Genomic DNA, 26,207 nt, shown 5'->3' with positions numbered 1-26,207 from the left:
TGATGGACTCTCTACCTGATAACCCTCTCCCTCTCTGGTGTTAGCTAGATAAACTTCCCGATAGCTGATATAGGGTATGTCACTGAATATCTGATATAGGGTATGTCACTGAATATCTGGAATAAATTAGCTAGATAGGTTTATCTTGCTAACTTATCCACTCTCTACCCAGCTGAATATTGACCTTTAAACTATATAATTTGTTTAGGATTTTTGACCAAGATCCAGGTGTGAGCTGTGGGCTAAGAATGGTCCCTTTTTGGCTGAGATATTGTGGAAGCATAGAATATAACAGCAGTTAGACCATAAGACCTATGTAGTCTGTCTATTTTAATTCTTAATTCAATGCCATAGACCCTATGTAATCTCTGGTTCTCTACTCACTGCTTTGCGATGAGAGATCCTCTGTGCTTATCCCATGGCTTTCTTGAATTTCCACATCCACTGAGAGGTCATTCCATGTATCCACCACCCTTTCCATAGAGAAATATTTTCTGATGCTCCTGAGTCTGTTCCCCCCACCTCTTGAGCTTTAATACCATGATCTCTTGTTCTAGAGGTTTGCTTCCTGTGCCTGATTTATACATTTGCGGTGTATGACTCTCTTCATATCTGCCTGTCTCTTCTTTCCTCTAGATCCTTAAGTCTCATCTCAAGGGGGTTTTGGTGCAGATACTGCATTATTTTTATAGCTTTTTTCTGGGCTGCCTCCACCCCTTTCTATATTTTTTCAGAGATAAGGTTTCTAGAATTAGACACAATATTCTAGGTGAGGTTTCATTAACCTGTACAGAGGCATTATCACCTCCTTTATTTCATACTTGTTATGCTTTTCCCTGTGCACACTGGTGTTTTCCTTGTCTGCTTGTCACACTGTTTTGCTGCTTTGAGGTAATCAGGCACAGTCACCCCAAGGTGCCTCTCCAGGTTAATGCACATCAGTATCTTACTGCCAACTGTGTACTGCTCTCTTGGATTTCTACAACCCAAATGAATGGCTCTGCACTTTTTCACATTAACTGCCAAATACTCAACTACACATTGAGTTTTCTTCGATTACATCTCATTCTTTCTTCTTCCTCAGATGCATTCACTCAAAAAAGTAAACTGCTACCTCCTCTGCAATATCATTCATACAAATATTGAACAGAACGAGCCCCTGAGGCACTCCACTCCTTTTTTTCCTCAGAGTGAATTCCATTAACCATCCTCTGCTTATTGATCAACCAGCTTCTAATTCAGTTCATTCCCTTGGGGCCTACCCCCTGGCTGCACAGTTTATTTATAAGTTTTCTGTGCATGATAGTATCAAAAGCTTTGCTGAAATCCACATACACTACATTTACTACATACCCCTGATCTAGTTTTCTGGTTATCTTATCAAAGAAATTGATCAAATTTGTCTGACATGTTCTCCCTGTGGTAAACATATGCTGCTTTAGATTCTTCATCCTGCTAGATTCAAGAAACTTTAATGGAGACTCTACTAATGGAAAGGATAGTAATTTCCCCACCACTGGTAAGGCTAAAAAGCCTGGAAGCTCTCTTATTCTCTCTATTATCATTCTCAGTCTTTCTCCTTTCCCAGGTCAATATTCAGCTGGACAGGGAGTGATTAAGTTAACCAGATAAATCTATCTAGCTAATTTATTCCAAACATTCAGCATCGCACCCTATGCCTGGCTATTGGGAAGTTTATCTCATCTCTGAAGATTCATTAAACAGATCTATCAATGGACCTGCCAGACTACATCTGAGCTCCCTTAAAATCCCAGAATGTATCCCATCCAGTCCCATAACTTAATCTGCTGACACTTTTGATAGTTCCATCCAAAATGGTGTGGCATCTATACCACTACCAGTTGCATAAATATTTTTGTCAGGAATAACAGCCCAATGCAATCATTTTCCATTAACCACATGCTTATCTATTTTAATTTTTTTCTATGTATAATCTGAATTTTTCACCTAGGATCTTAGAGGTCCATATTTAATAAGCCAGATAACTTTTTTCCAAAATTTTCAGCAGGATAAATGCCCTGCTGAATATACTGACCTAAAGTAGCCGGATAACTAAAAAAAAACTTAACCGGTTATGTTTTAATTATAAACTGGTTAGGTTTTTAAGGTATCCAGTCTTGTGTGGCCTGCAGCTGATTCGCACCCCCTCTCTAATATGTTTTAAGTAGCCCTGTCAGGTTGAGCAGTCCCCAACCCCCAACAAAGATTTTTAAAATTTTTTTACAGGGTCACGATTGCACCCCCACCTCTCTCCTTCCCATATTTTTTTTTTTTTACTCTCTTGCCCTCCAACTCTGAATCCACATGCAACCTCAACATGTACCCCCACTGCCGTCCCCTCTCTCCCAGATCCATTAAATCCCTTCCGGGAGCAAGGTACTTCTTACCCACTACTTATCCTTCCAGCACTGTTCTGATAACAGAAGCACTAGAAATACAAGTTGCAGTTTTTATCTTACACAACTCACTGTAATCCGTCTATGCTTAATCTTTTGAAATCTTTGTGGGAATGGCCTTTAGCTATGGAGGTAGATATTTCTAAATCTGGCCTCTTCACTGTTAGCACAAAGACCTGCATAAGGGTAGGGCAGCCCAGACGTCCCCAGAAAGCTTATCCAAAGACTAAAGCTCCTTCGTTACTGTACTGCACAACTCCTATGGTATGTACCCTTTTATTTCTGTGTACATTTTTTTTCATAATGCTTTTGCAGTTTTTCCTTTGCTTCTGTCACTTGTAATTTCCCAGAACTGAGGGCATAGAGCACTTTTTTGAAATGATTAAAGCTGCAAAAATAGCTGCTTTTTAAACATCTATATAAGAAAAGCAGCTAGTGGGAAGAAATGCCTTTAAGTTAGGTAGATCTGCTTTTCTAAAGATAGCTTAAGTACTGTGAAAATTAACAGGGTATCTTTTCAAAACACGATGGGCTGTTATCGCGTGCGTTAGGGCCTTATCACGTGCAATAATGCCCTAACGCATGCGATAACGACTGCATTGCAGTGATATAATGTAATTAAGGGAAAGGGGAGGGGTTTGGGCGAGATAAAAAAAAATTGGGGGCCGGTTGCGCTTTGGACAATAATGTTGCACATTTTTGCCGGCAGTAGTGTCGGATATAGATACACCTTCTGCAGGGGCACTATGGGGGTAATACCGTGTGCCACAGCCATAACCGTGGCGGGCAAAAATGCACTGCCGCGATACGGCGGGGTGCACACTATCGCCCCCCCCCCCCCCCGCCCTTTTCTGGCCATGGCTCTTCATTTGATAAAGAAAATGATGCAAGCAAATAAATAAGGATAAGCGGATATAGAGCACCCAGCATACAATCTCCAGATACTACCTGGAAATTATTGTATCCCTTAGATAATCGTAGTCAACAAACCGACAGGTTGAATAGCAAAACATATACTCTCCCATGAGAATTTCATCAATGTAAATTCCATGCCATAAACCAAATAGTACTTAATGTGTATTTGTTACCGGATAATATTGGCACCCTCTGGGGTACATTGTATAAAAAAGCGCAAGCGCGTACTTTTGTTCGCGCACCAGGCGCAAACAAGAGTACGCCGGATTTTATAAGATACGCACGTATCTTATAAAATCCGGGGTCGGCGCGTGCAAGGGGGTGCAGGTTTGTGCACCTTGCGTGCGCTGAGCCCAGCGCGTGCTGCCCGTTCCCTCTGAGGCTGCTCAGTGGAAACTTTCCTTCTGCCTCCCCCCACCTTCCCCTCCCTTCCCCTCCCTTCCCCTTCCCCCTCCCTTCCCCTACCCACTCCCCCCCCAGCCCTATCTACACCCCCCCACCTTCATTCCCAAAGTTACGCCTGCTCGAGGGCCGGCTGCCGGCGCGCCAGGTTCCAGTCTGGGGGCTGGTCTGGAGGCCGCTGCCACGCCCCCGGGCCGGAACCACGCCCGCGGCTCTGCCCCCGGAATGCCTCGGGTGACGCGCCGCCGCGACACGCCCCCGACACGCCCCCCTAGGAAAGCCCCAGGACTTACGCGCGTCCCGGGGCTTGTGTGTGCCCCCGAGCCTATGCAAGATAGGCTCAGCGCGCGCAGGGGGGGTTTGGGGTAGGTTTTCGGGGGTTACGCGCTTAATCCTTTGAAAATCTACCCCTCTATGTAAAGTATGATCTATTTTTGTTGATATATGTGCCCTATTGTAAATAAAAATAAATAAATTCCGCTATATTTATAGCGTAATGAAAAATCCTGTGGTATGTAACCTACACTCAGAGAGGGTAACTTTCAAATTGGCGTGCAGGTGCACATTTGGGTGCATGCATCGGCCCGCACTCATGGGTGCTGCTATTTTATAACTTGCGAGCATGTTATAAAATAATCGGGCCGCACGCATATGTGTGCCAAATTTTAAGGGGGGGGGGGGGCGCGCAAATCAAGCTCATACTGCATAAGTCGAGGATTTTAATAGGGGCACGCGCCCATGCCATTCCCAGTTGACCAGTTTGTCTACTAATTCATCCAATTAAAAGCTAGGTCCCCCTGCTTTGATGGCCTACACCCCTTCCTCCCAAGTTACCCCAGACCCATTAAACCCCTTAAACCCCTCAGAAATGGTTCAGTCCTTTTATTTTATGACTGATACATCATCCATGACAGAAGTAAAGTTGCACGGAGGGGACCTCTGCACGTGCCGGGGCGCGTAAGTGTTTACGCATGCTTCTCTTGGCAATGCCCTGAAACACCCAATGCCCGCGCCCCTTTTTAAAAATTTTTGAGAAATGCATGCCATGGTATTTGTGTGTATCTGGGCGATCTTTAAAATAGGGTCAGCACACGCAAGCCCAACTTATTTGTGCATCCCCTATTGATGCACACGCCAAGCTTTCAAAATTCATCTTAAACCTTTTAAGCAGAAACTTAGAAAAATGTTAAAGCATGGATCAGAAAGTAAGCAACGTTTTCAGTTTGCAAGCTAAAGTTATATCCCCAGTGACCATAATTTTATGCAGATATTTTTATACCAACCTGTCTTTCAAGTAGATAGCTAGACTTTTAACTGCTCAGTTCAGTAACTTTTTCTCGAGATCTAAGCTGTTATCATATCTAAATAATACCTTTGACAAATCTATTTTTCTAAAGCACTATAAACATTTTAAATACACTACACATTAACAACCCTTTAAACAGAAATTTTAAAAAGTTAAACCAAATAAGGAGACTAGGAAAGGTGTGAAATTATCTGATATAAACATAGACGCAGAATTAACTGCGTTTCTTGAAACACCTTCTGAAGAACAAATTGAGTTCAGGGGGACATTGTTAGTATCCTTTGTACATGAAATAGATAGAGATTTAATATTAAGAACATTCCTATGTAATTGTAATAAAACATACCTAGGACAAAAAGTCTGGATCTATCCAGATGTCACAAGAGACACCCAGATGAGAAGGAGAAAGTTTGTAGACATGCAAGAAGCTAAATCCTTGGGGATTCAACTTGCTATTAGATATCCGTGCAAATGTATGTTTACTCATAAGGACAACAAGTATATTTTTTATGATCCTGTGCAGTTAAGGTTATTCTTAGATAACTGTAAAAGTGAGGTCAATATTACCTAACTATTGAGGAAATTAGGAAAAGATAGATACTGCAATTTTATTTAAGATAATTTCTTTTTGGAACATGCTCCAATAAGTGACTCCTGAGAACCTATATTACTTTATAAAGAATGATTCACAGAAATGATGTTTATATTAAAATTGATGTTTTTGATGGATATGTACCTTGTGAATGTAAATGATATAAACTTTCTGTTTGATGTAAAAGAAATAAATTTCATAAATAAAGAATTAAAAAAAAAAAAGTTAAACCAAGAAATATTTTAAAACAGTTTAGAAGCCCAAATTGTATCCTCAGTGAGCATAAGGCTTATGAGAGCCTGTACAATATGTGCTACCTAACCTTATTGAGGCTACAATTACATTGCAACCATTGCCAAGGCAGGAGAATTAAATATCTCATTAAAAAATGAGGAGGGTGTAGCATACTGTTTAAAGCAGTGGGTTATGAACCACTGAAACCAGGATTTAAATCCCACTGCAGCTCCTTGTGATCTTGTGTAAGTCACTTTTTAGTCTCCATTACCCCAGGTACAAAATTAATTGTAAGCCCTCTGGGGCATTGCCAAAAATCAAAATATAAATAAAAAAAAAGGTCAGATCAAACCTTTTAATCACCTTTTAATGGAACATATTTATTAATATTATTTGATTTATTTTCTGCTTTTCATGCTATATGGCAGACCTGGACAAATCTGGTCCAGAACTAGGAGCTCTCTCTAAAAATTAAAGTACTAGGATTGATATCTATAACCTCACCTTCCAATCCTTCCTCTCCCGAAATGCACTCATACATCTTTAGGAATGAGCGGCGCTTGTACTGTGTTTCCACCATAGAAGATCTGGTTAAAGGGGGAACAGAGAGAGGGATGGGAGCAGTGGGATGAGAGGTAACTGCTTCAGTAGGCACTACAATGTTTCTAGGTGCTATAACAACCTGGTGCTTGGGATTTGTCTAGCCCTGAGATATCACTCAGTCAAATCAATTAGTTGTTTATTTATTACATGCTCTTACAGCAGGTCATCTACATTGTAAAGTATGTTACAATGTAGATGCAGAACAAGCATCGACCGAGCATCATCATCATTTGGAATATCAACTGGGAAACAATCATATGAGAACACCATCTAAAACAAAAATGAAGAACAAGGTGGTGGGGTGGGGGAGAGGCTAAACTGAGCAAACCTCATGCAGATAATTAGTTGAAAGGTGTGTATGTCCAGGTCAGGCAAGGGGTCGGGAGCACCCTTTGCTGAGGGCGAAAGCCTCTGTGAATAACCTTGTTTTCAGGTTCTTCTTCTAAGTCACCAGGTCCGCCAAGCGTCTTATGACCAGAAGCAGGGAGTTCTAAAGGGTTGTGACTGAGCCAAGAAAGGTCCTTTTCCTATTCAGATGAGTCTGATTTCTTTGGAGCTCGGGACTGTTAGGCAGATATTAGGTAGCGTGTGTAAAAGATGAGCCGGGATATATAGGGAGAGTCGGTGTGTCAGGCCCTTGAGAACTTTGAAAGCCAGGACCAGAAGAATTTTGAAGATGTAAAGATGAGAGATCGGCAGGCACTTGAGGACTTTCAGCAGAGGAGTGACTGGTTCAAATTTACGAGCCTTGAGCAAGGTCTTGAATGCAGAATTTTGGATGAGATGCTGATGGTGGGTGAGTTTTTTTGGAGAGGACTTTGTAGAAGGAATTGCAATGGTCTAATCAGGAGATAACAAAGGCTTGCATGATTGTAGCATAGACTGAAGCATTCAACAATATTGTATCAAAATGTGATTTTTATAATTGTATTTATTTTTTTTTATTTCTCATTTGCAAGACTTCAGTTCTTATTTCCTCTGACTATTCTTTTGGTTCATAACCTTCAGTGTGTTTCTGTTTTTCATCTATATTTTTTATTTATAGACCAATCTTAAATATTGACCAACTACTGACAGCAATCAGACTCGCTTAGTTTATTGTCATCGTACTATGTTAAGAGTTGTTATTGTCACAGGTCTTAAGTAGAAATTCTGAGATGAAAGTTGTTCCTAGCTGTGCTGTTGCTTAGCAGAGCAGAGCACAAGCTGCTAATCTACCAAGCCTATTCATATCTTGAGATCTTTAACCTAGAAAGCCAGAATTTTATTGGCCAGATATAAATGTTAGGCCAAAAAATTACAGGGTTTTTTCCATGTGCCACTAATTTTGTTTGCTTAAAGTTGAATATTGTGCAAAACTTCAGTTTCTACCACCTTCAAAAGAAATTATTGTATAGAGATGAATTAACTAATTCAGCATGCATTCATTTTTTGTATAGTGTATAGCGGAAAAATACTTCTTTCTAAAAGCTGTGCAAATAACATTGCAAGACTTTTTGCAAAAGGCATAGTATCTAATTACTATAATTTGAGACTTGCAGATTTAGAGTTCTTATTTAACTCTTGCTAGTCCATTTCATCAGTCCAAAAATCCTTAATCTGGGCATCAGAGCATTGCAGAAAATTCACAATCTGCTGCTGCTAGCAATTATCTTTAATTATTTAGGGGATCTATGCAATAAAGCTCACTCCAAGTAAAGTTTATTATGCACTTGGAAAAAATATTGGCCTCTGTATTCAAAGGTTGTTGTTCCTGTAAGTTAGCTGGATAAAACTTAGCCAGTTATCTTACATGGGACATCACTGTATTTGGTGCTGCTTAACTGGATATTATATTCGGCTAAATTAGATCTGCTGTATGGAAGGTCTGACTTATCTAGTTAACATAACCGGATAAGTACAAATATCACTACTTACCGATTAAGGGCCAGATTCAGTACGGCCGGTGTGTGTCATGAGGGTTTTAAAAGACACCAGAGTATTTACATATTTCCCAGTATGCTCACAAATCAGTTGCAAAAAAGGGGCGGAACATGGGCGCTCTGGGACTTTAACATGAAATGTGCACAAAGTATGCTCACACAGGTGCGCTGGAGTCTCCTGCCACGTAACTTTACTTCTGCTAAGTAATAAAATAAAAAATCCTAGGCTAGTCAGCGGGTTTTTAAGGGTTGGTGCTAACAGGGTAAAGGAAGGCTTTTTAACTGGGGGGGGGGGTTAGGAAGTCCTATCCCTTACATGGGTGAATTGGGAACAAACCGGGGAACTGGTAATTGCGTCAACATGCGTGCCTACTAAAATCCCTCCACTTGCGTGGTAGAAGTGCCATTTGTCCGCACATGCGCTCGTTCATATAAAATTATGCACACATGTACATGCATACAGCCTATTTTATACCATTCGCGTGTAAGTTATTATATGGCCATGTCCTTTGGTGCAAGCCAGCATACACGTGTACATGTGTGCCTGTGCGCTGGTATCAGGTACCATCCCTGTGCATCAGATCCTAAGTTGGCCAGATAAATAGTGCCGTCCCAATCCACCCACTGCCTGCCCATAGCTTATCCTGCTATCTATGAAGCTGGATAAATGATTTATACAGCTAAATGGCAACAGCTGAATATAGTAACCGTACAAGGTACACTCACTGGGCAACAAGAACTATTTTCTCTATATGATATCACATAACACTAAGTAAGAGAAAAGTGTGCAATTTTATTATCATAATTTCAATATAACTTCAGGAATGTGTCCATAAAACATGAAACCATACTCACACTCACATTCATTCACACCTTAAAATCATCAGAATACACAATAAGGCCAGCATATATGTTTACAATGAATCTATATGATGTTATAATGTACATACAATACAGCATATGGCTAATTCCCTGTGGACATGTCCACTTACAATCTATTTAATACTAAAATACATAATACATCTGTATCTTTCCTTAATGCTGGTTCCTCTCGTGTGATTCTTTTCTATAGAAATCTCCGTTTTAAGCTTGATTATGTTCATGTGGTCTGACCCCAACAAGCGGCCCCTGTTTCACTTGCGTTTGCTTCCTCAGGGGGACTGCAACCACTGAGAAAACCAAACGTAAATTTTAATTTTAAACCCTAACACTCAGGACACACTCACCATATATATCTGTTCACCAAATGTTTACCTCAAAGATGTCTATACTCAAATTATTCTCCAGACTGCATCAATCTTCTTTTTTCTTTTTTCTATTATTTCTGAGCTTTCTGACCACCCGCAAACAGCATTTCCAAAGAAAGTTCCTCGTCAAGATCTCATCAATTGAATTATATAACACACCAAAATTCACATTCTAAACATGAAGCTACATAAAATTCAACTATGCTTTGACTACGTCCCTGAATCTCTTCACAACTCTACACTTACCGATTACCCAGCACGGCGTACAAGGAACCGGTTACAACCTATCTTCTCACAACAATTTGTGACTACGCCATGATTTTACTCACATACTCAAACTTTCCCCGGTAATCCTTTTTAAGACTAGTATGTCGGGCCCCCGCCCTAACGTACTGAATCACATGCTACTACATTCCGCATGCCGCAACACTACGGCATGACGTCATAATGTACTCAACTTGACTTCCGCTCCTCTTTCCCTTCTGCGACTGAAGAACTGAGGGGCTTTGGTATTCTGAAATGTGGCCATGAGATCCATTGCCGGAGTGGACCATCTGTTGCATATCATTTGATAGGCTTCCTCGCACAGTTCCCACTCGCCTGGGTCGAGATGATGTCAACTGAGAAAGTCAGCTTGAATGTTGTCTACCCTGGCAATGTGTGAGGCTGCGATGCTGAGCAGATGTTGTTCTGCCCAGGCGATCAGCTGTTGTGCTTCCTGAGCTAGCAGTAAGCTTCGGGTTCCTCCCTCACAGTTGATGTAAGCTACCTGGTCGCATTGTCAGAAAGAACCCGTACCGACTTCCCGCAAAGGAGAGGTTGAAGAGCGATTAAGGCTAAACGAACCGCTCTGGTCTCTAACAAATTGATCAACCACTGTGCTTCCTCTTCGGACCACTGACCTTGAACAGAAGTTTTCTGACATACCGCTCCCCAGCCTGAAAGACTGGCATCAGTAGTGACCACAATCCATTCCGGAATCTCTAGAAGTAAACCCCGTTGTAGATTCGCTGGCTGTAACCACCAATCTAAGCTGGAACGAGCCGACTCTGTAAGAGGAAGGGGAAGGTGGTATAGTTCCGAAACTGGATTCCAGCATAAAAGCAATGCAGACTGAAGTGGTTTCATATGCACAAAGGTGCAGGGAACCAACTCCAGAGTAGAGGTCATTGAACCTAAAACTATCAAGTAATCCCGCACACAAGGAATAGGAATAGACTGTAAGTCCCGAACTTGTGATTGAAGCTTGAAAAGGCGATGCTTCAGAAGGAACACTATCCCTTGACGAGTGTCGAACCGTGCACCCAAAAACTCCAAAGATTGGGAAGGCAATAGGTGACTCTTGTCTTCGTTGATCACCCAACCTAGAGACTGTAAAAGACTGATTACCCTATAGATTGTATAACAACAAAGAAATTCCGACTTTTCTCGAATTAACCAGTCATCCAGGTATGGATGTACCAACAGGCCTTCCTTCCTGAGTTGTGTGGCTACTGCAACCATTATCTTGGTAAATGTTCTGGGAGCTGTGGCTAATCCGAACGGGAGAGCCGTGAATTGATAATGTTGTCCTAGAATGCAAAATCTGAGAAACTTCTGATGATCGGATCGAATGCCGATATGAAGATAAGCTTCGGTGAGGTCGAGAGATGCTAGAAATTCTCCTCTGTGTACCGAAGCTATGACAGACCGGAGAGTTTCCATCCGAAACTTTGGAATCCTTAGACAACGGTTGATTCTTTTGAGATCGAGAATGGGATGAAAGGTTCCTTTCTTTTTGGGAACAACGAAGAAAATTGAATAACGACCTCTCCGATGCTCTGATGTTGGAACTGGAACTATGGCTCCTAGGTCGCTTAAACACTGTAGTGAGTCTTGGATTATGAGACGCTTTTGTAGAGAAGAACACGGGGAAATTAGAAACTGGTGGTGAAGCCGCCGAACAAAATCTAAAGCGTAACCTTGATTTCTCACTGATAGAACCCATTGATCTGACGTACATCTGGCCCATTCTCGGTAAAACAGAGACAAACTGCCCCCTATGACGGGAACCGGAGAAAGGACCGGCCTTATCTCATTGGACAGACTTTGTACCTCCTGAGACTTGGGAAGATCCAGGTCTGCCAAAGCGGCGGCCACGAAAGGACTGAGACCAATTTTGATGTCTACCTGAAGACTGTTTAGCTGGAGGAGCTGACGGACAAGAAGAACAAAATCTTCTGTTAGACCGAAAACGAGAGCGAGAAGAAAGAGCTTCTAGGTCTAGGAAGGTTCTCTGGTAATTTGTGAATCTTATTTTCCCCAAGGGACAAAATTAAATCTTCCAATTCCTTACCAAATAGTAATTTTCCCTTAAAGGGTAAAGCCCCTAATTGAGCTTTGGAGGATGCGTCTGCAGACCAATTCCTCAACCAGAGAAGTCTGCGAGCCGATACTGAGGCAACGATAGAGCGAGCCGAAGTCCTAAGGAGATCATATAAGGAATCTGCACTGTAAGCAACTGTAGCTTCCAGTCTACCAGCCTGTGCAACTTCCTCTTCAGAGAGGGAAGAATTGTTCTGTAAAGCCTGGACCCATCTTAGTCCAGCTCGCAAAGCCAAGCTACTACGCATGGCCGCCCGCACACCAAGAGCAGAAACCTCAAAAATTCACTTAAGCTGAACCTCCAGCTTACGATCTTGGAGATCTTTAAGAGCCGTTGCTCCAGTTACTGGAATAGTTGTTTTCTTAGTGACGGCTGATACAGCAGCATCTACCTTAGGAAATTTTAAAATTTCCAAAGCTTCCTCAGGTAATGGATACAATTTTTCCATGGCTTGTGCTACCTTAAGCCCCAACTCAGGAGTATCCCACTCCCTATAGAGAAGGTCAGTGAGAGAAAGATGAAAAGGAAATGATGTTGTGGGACCTCTAAGGCCAAGCAACACTGGGTCAATGTTACCCATCCAAGAATCCTTTACTGGAACCTCTAGACCCAACTCCAGTAAAATTGCTGGAATTAAAGGACCAAGTTCCTCTCTTCTAAACAGTCGGACTACTTTGGATCATCTCCATCTGCAACATGAGGGTCTGAACTAGCACCCAAAGCAGGATCTTCATTTAAATCCCCCTCCGGCAGGGACTTGTCCGGAATAGGTAAAGAGTCATGTTCAGAATCTTCTGAAGAAGAAAAAAATTGTCTGACCCGGACGAAGGGGACACTTCGGAGCTGACCCCACTCCCAAATCCTTAGATCTGGCCCTTTTAGAGGAGCGTGGCCTTAACTTCTGATCAGAAGAGAGACCCTTATGTTTCTTATGAAATTTCTTAGATTTGTAAGCTTTGTGAAGAAAACGAATAAAATCCCTTGAAAAAGCAGAAGAAGAAGAAGAGTCTGAAATCTCCTCTAGGCTATCAGCAGATAAATATGACCCTGCTTCACGCGGCTTGTCCCCCCCCAGGGACCGTCTGCTGTGGCGACAGTGGAGGCGGGTCTGAAGCACCCCGAATAGCTTGTTGTGTCGCCACCCTCAGAGTAGATAAGAGTGCCTCAGTCCCAGCACTGCAGGGAAATGAGTCCGGGGCAGGAGAGCAGCTGGGCCAAGGTTTTGGGGTCGCGCGAAGTGCCCGAGTCCCTTTTGTTACCGGCAAACTTGACGAGCCTCCCCCCCTGGGGAGGCAGGATGAACAGAGACTCTCCCTGGAGAGACACATGTGTGTGTCTCCACAAGTGCGGCAGGCCGCGCCTCGCAGCATTACAATGAAAAAACCAGCGTGAAATGAAACAAACTATAAAAATAAAAGAAATTAATAGAAGTTCCGGCAAAAAAAACAAAGGCACAGCCCCACCGAGCACCAAAGGTAAATAACCCATGATTCAGCTGTCAAGAATAATTTATTTATTTTTTTACCTGACGAACCGGACCCCAGGAGCTGCTCCAAGTAGGGTGAGTGAGCCTGGCCCCCCGGTATCACCCTTGCCAGGAGTGGTTGCTGGGTTCAAAACCTCCCCAACTCCGGCAGCCTCAAAACCAGGAGGGATAGGCCTCCCAGGACTTGGCAACCTCCCGGGAGGCAGTGAGAATGGCTGAGAAGAAAATAAACCTTTTTTTTTTTTTTTAAATAACTTAAATGAAAGGAACAGCCTCTCTTCAAGAGAAAAAGAAAGTCTACAAAAAAAATTAACTCCTAAACTACCTGTCTAAAAAATAACAAACTACCACAGACTGCAGGGGTTAGGGACATCCACCTCTGCTGGGAGACAGAGAAATACTGATGGACTGCAGGTGGTGCTCCAGAGTATACATCAGAGTCTGTAGAACGTTTCTCTGCCTCCCTCTGCTGGATTGGTGACATAACCCAGGGTCTGGACTGATCCAGGTACGTACAGGGAAACCATGTTGATTGTTCCCCATTAAGTCATATCAGTCTATAATTTTGTTTTGAAGAATAGCTTCTACCATTCTACCAGCAACGTCAGGATCCCCAGTTATTATATTTTCTGGGATCATCCCTGGAACCCTTTTTAAATATTGGTGTAAAATTGGCCACACTCCAGTCTATAGGAAATGTGCCATTTTAAATTATAATTAACAGATTACTAATAAAAGAACTATTATTTTTTGTGTCAGTAAGGATCTTCAAAGAGTGGTGATGGAAGGTGGCAACACTGGGAAAAATCTTGCCACCTTGTCTCAAAAGGAACATGGCATCTGACCATTTTCCTCCATTATCATATTGTGAAGCCAGTGCAATTGTTGGACCACACAGTCTGCTAGTACCTCAAAGCTCACTTGAATGAGCTATGCACTCAAACCAAAACAATTGGTGAGCTCATAGATGCTTCAGAAGGACAGACTACTGTTCATGATCAAACCTCTGCACACCTGCAGTGGTGTTTAGCCACACTAACCCTGTCAAAAACAGCAATGACCCTTGACCTCTGGTATCCTATTGCCTTGTATAAATAAAAGTGGATTTATGTTTTTAAGTGCTCAAATGTATATTTGTGTATCTCTCCTATCACCTTCTCTCTGTCATTCTTTCTTACCTTCATATCTTCCCTGCCTGCTGGTGTCCTGTGAACCTTTTTTTTTTTTTTTATACTGGGGGAAGGGAGGATTAGAGGGCCCACTGGCTAGTCAGTTGACCTCCCTCCTCCCCTCCTTTGTAACAAGCCAGGGAGTTGAGTGCTGCTGGGCCCCCACAAAAACTGTTCATGGTCAGTTCTGGCCAGCACATCTAAAAAAAAAAAAAAAAACCCAAAACAGAATTACAAAAGGTACAGAAAAGGGGTGTCCAAAATAATAAAGGAAATGGAACCATACTCCTGTGAAAGGCCAAAGAGGTTAGGGCTCTTCAGTTTTGAGAAGAGCTGATTGAGGGGAGATGTGCTAGTGATCTATAAAATGAGTGGATTGGAACATGTAAATGCAAATTGGTTGTTTACACTTTCCAAAAGTAGAAAGACTAGGGGATTTGTAATGAAGTTAATAGATGACACATTTAAGACAAATAGAAGAAAAAACGTTTTTACTCAATGCATAATTAAACTCTGGACTTCGCCTCCGGAGGATGTGATAAAAGATGTTAGTGTAACTGGGTTTAAAAAAAGGTTTGGACAAGTTTCTGGAAGAAAAGTCCATAAACATTAAGGTGGACGTGGAGAAATCCACTGCTTGTCCCTGAAATAAACAGCATGGAATCTATTAAACTTAGGAATCCTGCCAAGTACTTGAGACCTGGGTTGGCCACTGTTGGAAATCAGATTCTGGGTTTGATGGACCCTTGGTCTGATCCAGCTGGCAAAACTTAATGTTCTTATGTTCTAAATGCCTGCAGTGCTTATTGACCAGACTAATCATGGCAAGGGCAGCAGGCAAATACTTTGGAGACTGTTATTTACATATCACTATGAAACCTTCTGTGCTTTATACATTGTGAGGTATAGAGCAATGCTTGAAGAAGCTCTGTAACATGAAACATTTTGTTTGAGAAGACATATTCATGGTGTGAATATGTGTAAAAATTCTTGAGAAGTGTCAGCTGTGTTTTGGTTTGTCAAAGAAGAGTGGATAAATGTATTTATCCTCAAGGGCCTATGGATACAATTTATTTCTATACCTGGTGTACATTTTTAGCCCCTTGTATGCAATTATCTGAGCTCTCTCGATATCTTGAAGTTATCACCCAGTCCAAGGCACTTATTAAATAGTGTGCCCTTAATGAGCACTTGTCTTTCTTTATTAAAATGTCTTTATCGCCTGAGAAAATACTAGGCGATATACATAACACATACATAGTAAAAGCATAAAAACATAAAGACATAAAACGAATAAAACATTAAAACATAAAACAAAATTGCAATAACATAAAAAGTCAATTAGCTTGATAGTTACAATAAATAAATGCAGACCACAATAAATAGTGTAGAGGAAGAGATTACAATGCTGTTTACCTTGCACATGCTAAAGTCTTTTTTGCACATGGTCCTTCATTTGCATGCATAGACCCTCTAATTTTAGCATGTTCATGCTAATGTTTTTCTGGAGCATTTTAAGGTGCACGATAATGCCTTATTAGTTAGCATGCTATTTTTACTATGCACAAATGGGTCTTAACTTATGCATTAAAGTTTATTGCAGAGGCCTTTAATGACAAACACATGAAATAACTGTCTTCATGAATACAAGGAATTTTTATGACCATTTGAACTTTTTGCACTGAGGGAATGAAGTGTGGTGGGGGGGTTTTGTTTGAGGGGAGGGTGTTTCAAAAATTGAATTTAATGTCATGGCCAGTTTATCATTTAAAATATGTAGTAGTATTGAACTATGTACATTTTCATTTTGTTTTCCTTTTCCATAAAAAAAATAAAATCTAGCACAAATAGGGATGACCATTACGTGAGAATTTGTGCTGTGAAATTCCTTTGCTTGTTGGATGGATCGAACACATCACACAAGATGTTCATTGAGGATCTTGTAATCAAGCTGCTAGATAAAGTAAGGTCCCTGTTATTTTATATATTTCTAATATATTTTACTCCACTTGTCGAGGTACTGTGTATTCTGTAAGTGTGTTGGTGATAATTTTCTAACTGCTCTCGTTAGTGCATTACGAATGCAAGCCTCTCCCCAGCCCTGCCTCCAGGAAGCCTCTCTTCACAGCGGGTAAAGTTACTTGTGTAGTGGCACTATGTGTGTAAGTTATCTGCACATAGGGAGGGCATATTTCCAAAAGCCCATTTTTGTGAGTAAAGCGTGGAAATGGCTTTCAAAATTACATTTTGGAAGTGATTTTCAAATAACCCACCTTAATTGGGCAGCAAAAACGCATCTAAGCTGCTCCAGTTTTCAAAGCGAACTTAGTCACACAAGTCTGCTTGAGAATTATCCCACTGGAAAAGAAAATGAAATAGACAGAGGAGACTGAAAAGAGGTGGAGGAGAAAATCATGCCAGAAGCAGAGCTTTGGAAAAACTGTTATTGAATCATTTTGTAGTATTAGTTTTGACTTAGTTATACAAAATTATTCTTGTATAGCAATGACTACCTGACAGACATGTTGCCATAATAATATCTGGTACTGCAGTGTCTTTTTGTTATTATTATTATTATTATTATTGGTCCAGTGAAAGGTATTGCAAGCCTACAAAGATTTCATTCGTCTCCAGGATCAATATGGCTACTATGAAAAATTAATGTTTTGTAAAACACACAATCAAATCCTCAAACGATGGGATAATAATTTTAGAAAAGCAGTTGGTTATAGAAGGTATTTTTTTTGACTCAGCAGTTCCCTCCTACTCCTTTGCTCAGTCAGACTTAGAGCTGTGATCTGGCACCATAAAACTTCATTGGCACCTAGCCAGGGATAGTTTTCTCCTACTTTCTATCACCTCCTCACTCACTTCGCCCTGCCATTGCAGCGACTGTCCTCGGCTGGAGGCCCTGCAATGATGGGCTTTAAATCCCACCACTAGGTGTCGCCATTGCATGCTGACTGGGAACCCCAGTCCTGGCCAACCTGGAGACTGGAGAATGTGGGGCCCTCCTCCAAGCAGTGCACAATACTTCCACTGAGCCAGCAGGTGAGCCCAGGGATGATTGTTTCTATCTCCCCAAATTCAGATCAGTGTATCCATTACAAATTGAAATCGCCCTCCCTTTTTGAAAGCTAGAAATATGCAGTCATTTGTACTATATGAGTTTGCAGAGCCCTTGCAGACATTTTCTGTTTATTGTTAGGTTTGTATTAAAAGAAACCTATAGAGAAATGAATGTCACTATGGTTAAGATACAGATTGCAGCAGCAAACTACCATTCCTCAGAAGACCAGCATCTCTTCATTTCTCTTTGTGAAAAAATACATTTGAACAACACTGAAGGGAGTGTATACATTTCATAAATCATTTTTATGTCAATTCTTACAGCAGCATTGTTACTTTTGGTGCACATTCAGATACACAGATGAAGTAGTTCTGAATTAAAGGTTGAAACAATAGATGCTTTAGTTAGAGCCAAACGTTTTTGAGAGCAGTTAATACAAAAGTTGACAGTTTTTTTTAAGGAAGTAATTCTTGAATTGGCTTAGTAATGTTTGGATGTGCCAAGTAAAACAACAGTCTATTCACGTATCATTTCAATCCGAAGATTTAGTATTCTATCAAATTCTGCACAAATTCTATTTACTATGCGTGTTTTGAAATTTTTTTTAACTTGAATGTTTTTTCAGGATGACCTAGTATCCAGATCTAAAATGCGCTACTATGGGAATTCTTTGCAGCACAGGATCAAAAACAGGTTGTGGCAGATACTGTTGGTGCTCTTTCCAAAACTGGATGAGGTACAGTATTTTTTTTTTTCAGTAGAATTTTAACTTTTGCACAATATGAGTAACACAAACTTGAGTGAACAACTTTTCTGTAATTGGCCTACAAAAGAAAAGTGCAATCATCCAATATAACGTAAACATAAGAATATGGCATTTGCAATACTGGGTCAGACCAAAGGTTTATCAAGCCCAGTATCCTGTTTCCAGCAGTGGGCAATCCAAGTCTCAGATACCTGGTAGGATCCCAAAATATAAATAGATACCATGCTGCTTATCCCAAAGATAAGAAGTGGATATCCACAAGTCCACATTAATACTTTATGGACTTTTCTTCCAGAAACTTGTCCAAACCTTTTATCCAGCTATACTAACAGTTTAATTATGCATTGGCAAAAAATTATTTTCTCCTATTTGTCTTAAATGTATTATCTAGTAACTTCATTGCTTGTTCCCTAGTTTTGTACGTTTTGAAAGAATAAACTGATTCACTCTACTCATTTTATAGACCTCTATCTTATCACCCCTCAGCAGTCTCTTCTCCAAACTGAAAAGCCCTAATCTCTTTAGCCTTTCCTCATAGAGGAATCTTTCCATCACCTTTATCATTTTGGTCACCCTTCTCTGAACTTTTTCTAATCCTGCTATATCTTTTTGGAGATGCAGTGACCAAAATTGCATACAGTATTCAAGGTACAGTCTCATCATGAACTAATACAGAGGGATTATGATGTTATTTGTTTTGTTCTCCATTCGTTTCATAATTCCTAGCATTCTGTTTGCTTTCTTGGCAACCTTTCCACTCTGAACAGAGGATTTTAACATATTATCCACAATGACATCTAGATCCTTTTCCTGGGTGGTGACTCCATTGTGGTACCTTGCATTGTGTAACTATAATTTGGGTTGCCCTTTCCTACATGCATCATTTTGCACTTGTCCACATTAAGGGGGGTTAATTACCAACTCGCATTATGGCCTTTTTAGTCTCTCTCTCTCTCTCTCTCTCTCTCCCTCCCCCATGATTGTAGGTAGGAACTGCAATAATTGTGGTATTATTGCAAAGTGCGAAAAAGTTATTGCACTCTGTGGTAATACCTATGTGAAGCACTAAGAGAGCGCACATTGTGATAAATAGGCTATTACCATAAAACACACCCCTCTTCCTATCACATGCGATAGTTTGATGAATCTAGTCTTAAATGTCATCTGGATGCCAAGTCTCACAGGTACTTTTGCAATTTTGTACAAACCTCTTATAATTTAACAACTTTGAATAATTTTGTATCATCCCGGTACTGGAGAAGACTTGTCACTGCTTGATAATGTTCCAATGCAAGTTGTGAGACATGAAGAAGCCGCTGCAGAAGCAGGAGATTATGTGGCTGCTGGGGTTTCCTGAGGCGTGAACTCTGTCTTGGAATCAATTTGGGGTCGTCATGATTCAACAGAAGTTATTGTCTACTGTTCTTTGATCCTCTTGGTGATTATAGATCGATTGGCCCTATCCCTTTTACTTAAACTCTTTGTTGAAATATTGGACACTATCTGGGCTCTTTTGATCCAGCTGGATTCTTCAGTTTCTGCTACTTCAAAGGATATAACTTCTTTGGAAGAATCAGTAAAAATGTTGGCTAAAAAGCAAGAAGTAGATTTTCTGGAGTCTAATAAGAGAATATTGGAGATGTGAGATAGAGGTTAAAGCGATTAATGTCTCCCTGGTTCAGGATGACATCCTGATTCATAGACATTTAGGGCCGGATTTTAAAAGCCCTATGCGCGCTGGGCCTATTTTAAAAAGGCCTGGTGACGCGTGTAAGTCGTGGGGCGGGGGCGGGGCCATTGCTGCTCTGTCGGAGGATTGCGTGCCGGTAGGCTGCCAGCGTGCGCAACTTGCGCCTGCCCAGAGGCAGGTGCAAAAGGTAAGACAAAGGTCCGGGGGGTTTAGAGTAGGGCTGGGGGGGGGGGAGGAGAAGGGGTGGGAAGGTCAGGCTAGGGGAAAGAGAAGTTCCCTCACAGGCCGCTCTGATTTTGGAGCGGCCTGGGAGGGAAAGGGGGAAGGCAGCACGGCTCTGTGCGTGAAAGGGGCAGATTTTAAAAGGGTTACGCGCATAAGTTATGCGCGTAACCCTTAAAAAAAAACAAAAAAAACCCTGCGCGTGCCGAGCCTATTTGCATAGGGTCGGCAGCGTGCACAAGTCCCAGGGGCGTGGCCAAGGCCTCTGGACCAGCCCTCGGGTCGGGTGATTGCGTGCCAGCGGGCCACCGGCGCGCACGAGTTACGCCTGCACTGAGATTCTGGCTGTCCCGCCATTGAATAAAGTATATTATTTACCTGTAAAGAGAAGATTGCCTTCAGCTTTGTTTGATGGTCGGAACTCAGGGGACGTTTTGGGAAGAACTGGTGCTGTAGAATCTGATAGAGCTAAATTATTGGCATCTCTTGTATTTAAAGAAGATTTAGACTTGATTTTTCATACATATTTTTAAAAGGTTACTGAGGAGTTCATGAGGTGTTCTAGATATTATTAGATTAACCCAGGAGAAGAAAAAAAATCCTTATTCGGCTATGCACCAGGAGACTGAAGATCTTGGTGCCACTTTTTTCTTGCACTGCCTGTGTAAATGCCTTGTGACATATGCCCAAGTTAATCGTTTTTAACACCAGAGCAATTGAGAGCTTTTTTATATTTAAAGAAGTTGAGTGGTCCTGCTGTAGCTGGGGGAGATAATGATAATGGGGGTTAATTGAGATATTGAATTGGTTCCTGATCTTCTGCTAGTGCATTTCCTTTTCTTTTTCATATCTTTTGGTTCTTTTTTATCATTTTTTTTCTTCCTCCTTTATTCTTGTTTGAATTTTTGGGCTAAAGGCTATGATTTCTTATGAATTATTTTTCCATATATATCAGTGATAAGGTTTTTCTGTGAAACTGCAACATTTCTATTAGCGAGTGTGTGTAAAACTGGTCTAAATAAAAAGCATAGAATAAATAAATAAAATGCTGTGGTCCTAGTACAGGTCACACTGGAGCACACCACTATTCACCTTTCTACTTTAAGAACATTGACAGTTTACCTCTATTCTCTGTTTTCGATTTTATAACCAGTTCTCAGTCTACAATAGAGCATTGCCTCCTATCCCATGGCTTTTTAATTTCCTCAAGAGTCTCTCATAAGGTACTTTGTCAAAATATTTCTGAAAATCTAGATACACTGTCAACTGGTTCATCTTTATTCACATGTTCATGCTTTCAAAAAAAAAATGTAGCAGACTGGTGAGACAAGACTTCCCTTGACCAAATCCATTTTGGTTTTGTCCCATTAAACTATATGTTCAGTAATTTTATTCTTTATAATAGTTTCAACCATTTTTCCCAGCACTGATGTCTGGCTCACTGATCTGTTATAAGAACATAAGAAAATGCCATACTGGGTCAGACCAAGGGTTCATCAAGCCCAGCATCCTGTTTCCAACAGTGGCCAATCCAGGCCATAAGAACCTGGCAAGTACCCAAAAACTAAGTCTATTCCATGTTACCATTGCTAATGGCAGTGGCTATTCTCTAAGTGAACTTAATAGCAGGTAATGGACTTCTCCTCCAAGAACTTATCCAATCCTTTTTTAAACACCGCTATACTAACAGCACTAACCACATCCTCTGGCAACAAATTCCAGAGTTTAATTGTGCGTTGAGTAAAAAAGAACTTTCTCCGATTAGTTTTAAATGTGCCCAATGCTAACTTCATGGAGTGCCCTCTAGTCTTTCTACTATCCGAAAGAGTAAATAACCGATTCACGTCTACCCGTTCTAGACCTCTATTCATTTTAAACATCTCTATCATATCCCCCCTCAGCCGTCTCTTCTCCAAGCTGAAAAGTCCTAACCTCTTTAGTCTTTCCTCATAGGGGAGCTGTTCCATTCCCCTTATCATTTTGGTAGCCCTTCTCTGTCCCTTCTCCTTCGCAATTATATCTTTTTTGAGATGCGGCGACCAGAATTGTACACAGTATTCAAGGTGCGGTCTCACCATGGAGCGATACAGAGGCATTATGACATTTTTCATTTTATTCACCATTCCCTTTCTAATAATTCCCAACATTCTGTTTGCTTTTTTGACTGCCGCAGCACACTGAACCGATGATTTCAATGGGTTACCACTATGATGCCTAGATCTCTTTCTTGGATTGTAGCACCTAATATGGAACCCAACATTGTGTAACTATAGCATGGGTTATTTTTCCCTATATGCATCACCTTGCACTTATGCACATTAAATTTCATCTGCCATTTGGATGCCCAATTTTCCAGATCACCTCTGAAATCCTTTTTGAAAATGGAAGTTATGTTTGCCTCCCTTCCAATCTTCAGATACTGTAGCTGCCTTGGGCAGGCGTAATTTTAGAAACAAAGGTAGGGGGGGCATTTAGTTAGGGCTGGGGGGTGGATTAGATAGGGGAAGGGAGGGAAAGATGGTGGGGACCAAAAAAAAAGTTCCCTCCAAGGCCGCTCCGATTACGGAGCGGCTTTGGAGGGAACAGGGAAAGCCATAGGTGCTCCCCTCAGATTCACCGTGCGCAAGGTGCACAAGTGTGCACCCCCTTGCGCTCACAGACTCCGGATTTTATAACATGCGTGCGACAGCCGGGTAGCACGCACAAATGTACCCCGCGCGCTCCTCTAAAAATCTGCCCCTAAGTGTATAATAGTTACTCTTCATGTCAGTTCTTGTAGCAACTGCTCCATGAAACAGTCATTTATTTCATCTAGAAACTTTACCTCCTTAGTATGTCCTGATTTACCCAGTCAGTACTGGGGTAATTGAAATCACCCATTTATTATTGTGTTGCTAATTTTATTGGCTTCCCTAATTTTTGTTAACATTTCATTATCGCTTTGTTCATTCTGGCCACGTGGAGAGTAGTACTCCTATTCCATTCCCCTTCTCACATGGAATTTCTCTCCAAGAAGATTCTACAATGCATTTTGTTTCCTGCAGACCTTTTATCCTGTTCGATTCTATGCCCTCTTTAGCATATAGTGCCAGCCATCCACCAATTTGATCCATCATATCATTGCGATATAATTTGTACCCTGGTTTCATGCTGTCTGATTGGTTATCCTCCTTTCTCTGGGTCTCTGAGATGCCAATTATATCTACCTCTTTAGTCAGTACTATACATTCTAACTCTCCTATCTTATTTTTTAGTCTTCTAGCAGTTGAATATGGACATTTCAAAGCGTGCTCTCTGTTTGCATTAACAATCTGCTTAGCACTTGACAGGGGTAATTTGGAATCTGCCTGCTCTTAACTTAAAGGCACCTGGGCTACTTTAGCAACCTCTCTATCAGGAAGCCCTAATTTCCCTGATTTGTTAGTATCCTTCAAGGATACCTCATTCCAAACCATGCACTTCTGAGTGACTGTTGGCTTTCCCCTTTATCTAGTTTAAAAGCTGCTCTATCTCATTTTTGAGGGTTAGTGCCAGCAGCCTGGTTCCACTCTAGTTAAGGAGGATCCTCTCTTATTGTGACAATTAAAATAGTTCAGTATACAATGTTTTTATAATTAAGTTTTCTATGTCAGGCACACCATTTTTATTTCATTTTCATTTATTAAAATGTATATATCGCTTAACACGTCCTAAGCAATGCATAAAAAGAATAAAACATTCACTTGTAATAACATAAATCCAACAAAAGACCAGATAGAATTTGTCAAAAATTTAACAATTTCACTGAAATAGAGATTAAACTGGAGTCTTACCTTACCAAGAGCTGTTCAGCAGTTTTCAAAACTATGTGCATTGTTGCAAAGTCCAGTGGTACCTTTCCGAATTGACTTTGCACCAATGAGTACATGCATACTCTCCCTTTAGGAATTGCCTTGGGAAAATGTGTCTGCAGATATGTGCACCTGCTTTTTCTGCAGACATTTTTTCCCTGCACTTTTCTCGGGTTATTGGAGCCACCTGCAAATAATCCACTCCACTCCTGGACTTGATTTCTGTTGAGGTGCATACTAAAATAAAGTAGATCCTGGCTTACATTTGCTGGGCTAAGTATCAGATTATAGTTTCTTTCTCTTCAGGGTTAACAAAGGGATTCGGGTTCAATATCAATTTAAACAGATGAAGAAAAATTCACAGTTCATTTCAGTCCAGTCTAGATCAGGTTACATGGTTACCACAAGAATTTATTACTTCACCTTACAGGCACCAGAGGTACAAGGCAAGCTATAGTTTCTAGGTTTAAGGCATTACAGGTACAAAGCAAGAGAGAGTATCTGGGTTCATAGCTTCACAAATACAAGGCACTTTCAAGATGCAAGGCAGGGTTTCTGGGATTTCATAGATCTGTCTCGGATCCTCACGACTTGGCAGATAATTAACACAGCACTCACAGGTCTGCTCAGAGCCCTTATGGCTCAACTCAGTTTGTCTTGTCTTGGCCTTCAGCCCTTGAATTGCCAGGAGCCCTGCTTGTTCCTTGCAACCTCTTATAAATCTCTGATAAACAATATGGATTCTCAGGGGTATGGTTGTGGGTTTGGGCTTTGAAGAATAAGCAAGCCTTTTCTGCTTGCTCTCTTCCTTTCTATATAGTAGGGATGTGCATTTGTTGGGTCATTCTTTTCATGGGTACACGCGTACCTCACAAATGTATGGTACGCATGTAACTTCGCAAGTACCATACATTTGTGAGGTGCGCACATACCCATGAAAAAAAATGGCCCAATGAATGCACATCCACAGGGTTGCTCAGAGACAAAACTCCATTCTCTCATGGTCACCAATATGTGGCTGGCTCAAGCTCTTTTGTCCTGATAGCATTGTTGCCTCCCCTAATTTAACCCTGTCTGAGCCCACCTTTTCCCATGTGTTCAAGTAGGCATGTTGTTGATCCCTATGAGCTCTTCTACAGGGTAGACAAGTTTCGGATGGCCTTTTTGCTCAGGTAAATGTTTTTTGAAAATGGCCCCTTATTTTTCTTTTAATTGTAACAGTAGAAGTTACATGGAACTATTGAGATCAAAGCAAGATCTGAAAGATCAAGAAAAAATTCTGATAGAACTGCCCAAAAACCGATCTTATCTTCAAATCAGAGCACACAGTTCATGGCTAATCGTCTTCTGAAACGTTTAGCTCTCACTGGAGTACATGTCCACAAGTCCACAGTTGAAATTGCTAGCTGGAATCATTTAGAGATTTTTATTTTAATAGCCTTCCCCTGCTTTGTAAGAGTGAATTACTGTAGTATCTTCATTTTCAAATGCTCAGAAAGCTGCTTAGACCACAGTTGTTGAAAATAGACAGAAGAACAATTACAACCTGAGAGGGTAGAAGAGTATTTTTTTCAACTATGGAATTGTCTTCACCTGACTAACTGAAGGCCTAATGAGTCAATCTACTTTTCGGGCCTTATTGTTTTAAAAAATAAAGAATCAGTTGCAAGCGTGTCCAAACCTTTGCACATGCTCTATTTCACTGTTTATTTTCATTAAAAACTGCAGAAAGACGTCATGTTTAACTTTGAACTGTGTAAAGGTTGTGTCAGTTTCTGTTCACTTAGAGACTGAACATACCGTACATTTTGGCCAGGGGTGCCTAAACTTTTGCATACAACTGTAGATGGAAACAAGACGTTGAATCTGCAGGAAGGCTGTATAAAAGTGTTATGGTTATATTAGTAACTTTTGAATAAAGAATTAATTTAAATAGACAAGATTAGGGAAAAGTATGACCAGTGACCTGAT

The 26,207-nt window shown here is 41.0% G+C and overlaps 2 protein-coding genes across 2 annotated transcripts in view; both read left to right on the top strand.

The window, feature by feature from the left end:
- LOC115087120 (probable methyltransferase TARBP1) overlaps window positions 1–26,207 on the top strand; it is a 421,872-nt gene that overhangs the window by 175,997 nt on the left and 219,668 nt on the right. The window lies entirely within an intron of this gene.
- The window catches only part of LOC115087119 (probable methyltransferase TARBP1), a 74,301-nt gene that overhangs the window by 31,267 nt on the left and 16,827 nt on the right, over window positions 1–26,207 (top strand). Inside the window, exons 3-4 of the mRNA XM_029593876.1 lie at window positions 16,501–16,621; window positions 18,354–18,464. Of these exons, the coding sequence (XP_029449736.1) occupies window positions 16,501–16,621; window positions 18,354–18,464 (232 nt within the window). The remainder of the gene's footprint in view (window positions 1–16,500; window positions 16,622–18,353; window positions 18,465–26,207) is intronic.

The sequence above is a fragment of the Rhinatrema bivittatum genome, chromosome 3, assembly GCF_901001135.1.
Source record: "Rhinatrema bivittatum chromosome 3, aRhiBiv1.1, whole genome shotgun sequence".
NCBI lineage: Eukaryota > Metazoa > Chordata > Amphibia > Gymnophiona > Rhinatrematidae > Rhinatrema > Rhinatrema bivittatum.
This window is presented reverse-complemented; position numbering and strand designations above follow the sequence as displayed.